Here is a 7,418-nt window from a genome sequence, read left to right as displayed (position 1 = left end):
TAACCTAAAAAGGTCACATGACTATTTTCAAGCTTCGAATGGAAACTTGTAGGTCACTTGACTTTTCAGTCACGTGACCATACTTATTTTCAAAAGTTAGCCCAATCCACAATTAACCAAAAACAAAACCATGTGCAAGTGTTCATGGTGTAGGTTATAGTGTTCATAACAACCTAAGGGCATTATAAGCGGGCGTTATGATAACGCCCTGAAACCGTTTTTAATATTATAATTGGCATTTTTATTCCTTCATGCCATAAAAACTACGTATTTTCTACCATAGAATGCTCTTGACTTTTTAGGTAATAAACCTTCGTCCAGCTTTTGTCATTTTCACTGACTGACAGGACTATCAAAGTCACATCATTCAGGTAAAATAAACATAAAACATTATGTTCTCTCTAACGCCCTTGGTACATAAATAGCTGTGTTTTAACCAACTACTACGAAATAATTCCAATCTTTGATTTATAGCAATATACTGGTATGCTCTAGTGGTCGAACACTCCCAATAATCAAAGATCCATTGACGAGCTTTGTCATTTTTCACTCGTTGCTGATTGCACTATAAATCAATGGGTGGGGACCCGTCAATTTGATTAAACAACTAACGACTACCTAAGTTTTTAAGTCGAAAGGTGACTTGCATATGTCCGAACTGCCTGAGTCGATTACGAAACCCCAGCTTACTGTATTCTGAATGAGACTTCAGTCTTTAATCATTTGTACCTTACTGAATTAAGAAAGCACGTGTTCCTGTCAAGTTATATCGGGTACTTACACGGTGGTACGACAGATCAGCAGAAGCTTTTTGGTTTTCATGCTAGTAACAGGGAAAGAAGCAATATACGCAATTATTGTAATTTGTGTAGAAGGTCTCGAAGCATAAATAACATCGTCAGCAACCCTCCATATTATCCCCAGCGCTTCCCTTGGGAAATCTCACCCTTTCGACTTATCCATAACTTATCTAATATTAATCTACCGTGAAATGAAATATATCTCTCAGTTAGCCCCGCGGTAATTCTTTAATCTATAAAGACCGTCTCTTTTAATTGACTTTTATCTGTTGGCTATTAAGAGATTATGGTCGGAAGTGAGAGAATTACTTATTCATCTCAGCATTTATTGTGCCCAATAGTAAGTCACTTCAGGATAATTCCATAATTTCATTTTGTTCTTGAATTATTTCAGTTTTTCACAACAGTAAAAGCTTGTTTTACAATGACAAGAAGAGAAAATCTCATTAACAATGTTTGTTTCTGCCACTGTAAACACTCTCATTTTAAAACCTTTTGTGGCAATTCACTTGACTGTCCCATTGAATGTAACGTGTAACATATTTCCTTTGATTCCAAGAGTTACTTTTTGTAGTTGAAAACTTGATCCATTTAGGAAACAATTTTTCACAATTTTTGACAGAAGTACATCATTAAGTATCTTCTCTTAGGTATAATTAACGGTTAAGTCTGCTAGGTAAAAAGTAAGAAATAAAAATCCATCAAGCTATATTCACTTCCTCAGTTAATAAACTTGACTTAAATACTGCTTTTACCTGACAGAACTGTGACCTAATTGATATCATCAAACCATTTAAGAGTTCCATAATGGTCTTCACATGTTCGGTGAGGAGTTTCACACGTGTAGCTGTTGATATTAATTATAATTAGCAGGGTTTTCGGCTACCATTCAGACCACCCTGGTAGACGACATCCGATCTTTAACAACTCTTAAGGATTTACCTAAATGGTGATTTATTGGATTTTTTGTGGTCACTTTCACCCAACAACTGTTTTTGCAATATTTTATCGTAAAGGAAAGCTATTAAGTCATATTACCACCCTGCTCTTGTGTACTAGAGGGCAAATAGGTAATCTCCATTTGTCTAATAGGGTGAAAGTCACTTTCCCTTTTTTAAGCTGTTTGTATACACTACGCCTCACCCCCGTAATCTTTTGGGAATACACAGGGTTAGATTACTGAAGGGTAGCAAGCCACATTGTAACTGTTTTAATGCCTGAGGGTATGTTGATGTTGTTTTTTTTTTCTACATTACCTTTCAATGTTTTGTTGATAAAATAATGGTCTTCATCGTCTTAAATCTTTGCAGAAGTTATACCCTGAATATTTGACGATGTCACAGGGGCAAAGTTGGAGCTTTTAAAATAAGAAAGAGTGAAAAAAGAGATAGAAAATCCATAAACAACCAAAACGTGAAATCAAACTGAAGAAAGAAAGAAATAATATAATTCCAAATTAAAATCGAATTTTAAGTTTTGTTGAACATTAGAGCATCCATTTCTTTATCTTTTAAATAAATGGATGTTTTTTCTGATCTACTGAGGAAACTGCTATGTTTTAATGGTCTACTTACTTACTTTACTTAACACCACAATAGGTAAATTAATTATTTGCAAAATGTAGTTTTTTTTTTAAATAATATAAAAAAAAAATCACCCTGTAACTTTTAAAAACCATACAAATTGCATCATAATGTAACTGAATGTTATGCACGAAATAATCAAGAAAACATTCTAGCAAATTCATATCAATAAAGTTGAATTTACCTTGAAACTGTTCACTGTTTTAACAGGATTTACCAGTGTAACCAACAATGATAAGAAAGTAAATAGTATTGAGGTCTTTTTTATAAGTTAACACCAGAAGGAGACGATATTTTATTTCTTTAAGGGTGAAAGTATACAGTCAATTGTTGCTAACTTTTGGAGCTGTATTAAGGTTCAGTTTCAATATTCAGGTAATTCCTGTAATGCTCTGATTCTACAGGAATTTAAGAGAATGTTGAAGAAAAGGCTACTTTATGCACATCACAAGCAACAATTCAGGCAAAGGAATTTGGAGTATTTGGGATTTAAAAAATGCCAAGTAGATGCGTTTCTTGGAGCAACCACACACTGTAAGTAGACTTTACAGGTCCATGGAGCCAAATTTGACAGTTCTAACGTTAGGGAAAACTTGTATGCTTTTCGTACGTCACGTGACAGCTGTCATAACTGTCGAAACCCGTTCACCAGTGACCTGAAGCTATAAAGTGGGAAATAGTTACTAAATTGAGAAATTACATTGGAAGTTGTGTTTAAAGCTCTATGAATCCAAATTTGACAGATGCGACGTTAAGGAACACTTTAATACTTTGCTTGAGTCACGTGACAGCTGTCATAACTATGAAAACCCACTCACTAGTGACCTGAAAGTATAAAATCTCAAGAAGATGCGTATCTTTGAGGAATTGTACTGTAAATTGCGTTTACAGCTCCATGGAGTCAAATTTCTATGATCCTCCTTCCTATGACAAATGGAGCATAATTCTTATGATTAGTACAATTATCATGTTAATATATTGAAAATATATTTTTTATGAAAAAAAATTCTAAATTATATGAGTTGCAATAGCAGTACTTTACACTTGGTCGTAGGTAAAGTATAGTACGTCACACTTGCTCTAAGGCATTTTACGCACTCATAAAATTATACACTCGCCTCGTAAAATTCTTCTTACAGCACTAGTTACGTAATATACTATTGTTACGTTACAGCTGTCATAAGTAAATAATAATAATTAATATTTCCAAAAAAAAAACGCTTCTTAAGCTCTTCAACGTTGCCATAAGAGTTTTAGTTTTCACAACGTTGATTTCAATGTAATTTTTAAGCTTTTCCACGTAGAAAACTGTAAAAATTGTTTTAGATCTGAAAAACCGACTTTTTTATTTGTGTTGTGTACAATTTAGTGTTTTTTGTAGGGAAAATTTTCTTGGGCTATGATGACAGTTGTAGATTTGGTTACGCCACTGATGAAGCAAAATTAAGGTCGGCTTGGAGGGTTCAGAACCTTTTCACGGCTGTCAACCAGCTCGCGTTAGATATACTCGATGATAAAATGGACCATGTAAACACACAAAGCCACAAGATGACTTGTCAGATAGATCGTCATGGTCCGTCCTAATCGTCCGAGTGCTGGCTCCCTTGTAGTCTAATGGGTATCTGATAAGGAACGTTAAGGAATTTGGCCTCACAAAATAGGATTAATGACTCACTTAAGCCAAATTTAATCAATTGTTCTGGCCTAAGTTTAAAACCCAAATAAAACACGTTTGATTAAAAATAAAGCGAGGTAATATTTATTTTTGTTGTACAACATTGCGAAATGATTGTGCCTTATTTACAAGTCTATATTGATTAATTTTTATATTATTTAAACCGTGAAAATTGGTGACAATAAATTATAAACTATTTACATAACTAATACGAAAGGCGTGACACTATACCTAATCACTGTTAAATAATTTTCTTATATACAACGTTACACAATTTTACAAAGTTATTAAAAAGGAACAACAAACTGCCTTACTATTATTTACAAGTCTTTTTACTTGATTGTAATTTTAGATTACTTATATATATATATACAAAAACCGAATAAGTTACTTCTAACCTAAATAATATACTTGTTATAATAGTATTACAATATATCACAATCAAGTTTTCTTAATTATAACCCAGCGGGGAGATATAACGTTTCTGCGCAAACATTAACAATAAATTAATTTGACTTTTCATTGAAATGAACATGAACACAATTCGCTAAGTGTGTAGCAAATTTAAATTTAAATTAGATGCAGTCACGTTAGCTTTAATTAATTAACAAACATTAGCAAGCGTAGGTATTACCTGTCAAATCTCGAATAATGGTAAAAAATGGTGTTCTTGAAATGGAATTTAAACTTATCATTTAGCAAAATTATCTTCAAGTTATGAAGAACTTGTTAAAAAAATTGGATTGTTTGTAACTGAACTAAAGTTGTATTAGGTTTTGAAATCTCCTTGATTAACTTTTAGAATCTTCTAAGAAGAACTTTACTAAGATTCCTTAAGATTTGAAAATTGTCTGAAGAACAAAATCGAGCATCTTTAGAAGCTTTTAGCGTTTTAGTCAATGTTTTGGACACTCAAAACCACCAAAAACTGTCTGAAGAAGATTTTTGATAATGAAGAAACTGCACTTTACTTAGATGTCTCATAACACTAAAGTAGATTGTAGGGACCAAAATAGAGACACTAATTAGCTTTATAACCTGAAAAATGTTGGACTTAAAAATCAAAAACAATTTAAAGAATGTTTTGCAAGTAAAATGTAGTTACTTAAATTTTAGAATTTAAGAAAACAAAATGAACTTTGAAAAAGAGAATGAAGACCTGGGTCTGAAGAAAGGTCTGAAGAATGTGATAGAAACCCGCCATTGTTAGCTACTTCTGTAACATTCTATCAGCACTTCTCTTGAGAATTCCGTTCCCTGCTTTCAAGAATTAGGGCCCTGGAGGATTCGAAACTTTTAAGAACTAAGCATTCTTCACCCAACATCAGTGTTACAAATTTCTTGTGAAGAAGGTTTTCCAGCAAATGGAAGATTACTAAGAGTTCCTTATGCAGGTTTTACACCAAAAGTTTCAATTCAAAGCTGTCAATGGAGAAAAGTCATATAGTCAAAAGAAATAAGCAAATTTGTGCAAAAGTGATGTTAAATCACGGAAGAAGTTTCTGTTTTTCTTTTACAAATGAGAGTCTTTTCTCTAGTACTTTTCTCAAAATTTCTTCTAAAACTTCTCTGATTTGTTTTCCTTTAAAAGACAAGGAAATCTATGTCTTCTATGGTTGCAAAAGGTTATGTGAAAGAATCCTTTTTGAGTAAGATAAAAATTGAAAAACTATTGATATACCACCTTCTCTAAATTCTGCGTTGATTGTGTTTTGAGCTCTATTGTCAAAATTGGAAATGTTATGTCGATTGGTATGTTTAGTGCAAAACTAATGAATTGCCATAGTGTTTCAACTATATTTGATACAGCAGGATACAGATACATAGTTTTGCACTAAATTTGCCAATCGGAAACACCAAATGTTTGTTATGTTGCAAGTTTGTAGCAGAAGAACTTTGGTGAGGAATGTAGAGATTACAAATTTTACTGTTGTTTTTGTTATGTAATTTTGAGACATTCCAAATAGCAGAATTGTTTTTTCCACCAATTTTCAACAAGAACTTCATAACCACATTCACTGAAACATTGTATTAAATTCCAGAAGAAGGACTACCGGGACTTTCACCATCTTCCCTGAGATTCGTGTCCGGACTAGCCCTAGTAGGAGCCGAATACGGACTAAAACGATGTTGGGCCAAGGGCCTGGGCAAGCTGGACATTGACCCTTGCAACTGTGGACTGAGCTGCGAAGTACTGGCCGCGGCCACCGCCAGCTGGTGCTGATGTTGAGCGGCCAAAATCGATGGGCCTAGACCCGCCCATTGGTTCCACAGTACCACCGGATTCATTGCGGTACTTTGCGAACCACCCGCACCATATAAACTGTTCATTAGTGGGGCGTAGGGGTTTGCGGCGGCCGCGGCTGCCCTTAAGAATAGTTGAGATCGAGCTGCCAAAATCGCTTTTTCTTCTAGGGACAGATTGTTGTTGTGCGTGTCCAGTTCGGCAAAGGGCCGTAAGGGCGAACGGAAGTAGTGCTGTTCCGCCAACATGGATTCCATGGTTTCCCTGTAAGAGAAACTAGTCCAATTAAATTAGAGGAAATTTAGCAAAAATAATCTAAATGCTATGTTTTCTCTTACACAAGATTTTACAGTAAAACGGTTCTTAGTTCCTAAGAAAAATTATAAATTTTTGTTTAACACAGTTTTCGATATAAAACATGTAAGTTATTTTGACAGTTGTCACGTGACCGTCCAGCTAAATAGTGTCCTAAAAATACGTGACGAATGTCAGTAACGTCAAAACTGTCAACTGTGCTCAAAAATTACAAAAATTAGGATTTAGAAAAGTTTTCTTTCATGTAAACGTGTTTCTGAGATTTATTACAGTTATTTTAAAAGTTGTCTCGTGACCTCCTAGCTGAATAGTGTTCTAAAATCACGTGACAACTGTCTCTAACGTCAAAACTCTCAAACTGTGCGCAAAAATTACAAAAATCAGAGTTTGAAACGTTTTCTTGCACTATTTTACATCGAATATGTACCACAATTTTTAAATAAAATTTTTGCCCTTAAAGAATGCTTTAAAAGACCCTGAACCAAGTCACTCGGTTATTTAAAAAAGTGCAAGAGATAAAAGTGGTAGGAAATTTCATCCTCTACACGATTGTATCAGGGTACTTTTGCCCTGAAGGGCCTCATCCAGGGTATATTCCACAAAAACTGCGTCAAAGCACAAAAAAGTACTTTAAAAGACCCTAAACAAGTAGTTCTTATTTGGAAAAATATAAAAAAACTAGTAGGAGAGGAAAGTTAAAAAGAAATTCATCCTCTACAAGATTGCTTCAAGGCACTTTTGGCTTAAAGGGCCTCCTCAAAGAGAAAATTACCCAAAAATTATGTCAAAACACAAAACTG

The 7,418-nt window shown here is 34.1% G+C and overlaps 1 protein-coding gene across 2 annotated transcripts in view; it reads right to left on the bottom strand.

The window, feature by feature from the left end:
* Positions 1–4,114: 4,114 nt before the first annotated feature.
* The window catches only part of LOC145732557 (T-box transcription factor TBX20-like), a 42,866-nt gene continuing 39,562 nt past the window's right edge, over positions 4,115–7,418 (bottom strand). Inside the window, exon 7 of one of the 2 annotated variants that reach the window (XM_081984895.1) lies at positions 4,115–6,567. In XM_081984895.1, the coding sequence (XP_081841021.1) occupies positions 6,090–6,567 (478 nt within the window). In that variant the 3' untranslated portion in view covers positions 4,115–6,089. Of the gene's footprint in view, positions 6,580–7,418 lie in introns of both variants that reach the window. The other variant, XM_081984894.1, reaches the window with a different exon arrangement.

The sequence above is a fragment of the Ips typographus genome, linkage group LG8 (genome assembly GCF_016097725.1).
Source record: "Ips typographus isolate SLU linkage group LG8, UJ_Ityp_2.0, whole genome shotgun sequence".
Classification (NCBI taxonomy): domain Eukaryota; kingdom Metazoa; phylum Arthropoda; class Insecta; order Coleoptera; family Curculionidae; genus Ips; species Ips typographus.
Note: the sequence above shows the minus strand (reverse complement) of the source record. Positions and strands in the feature narration are given on the sequence as shown.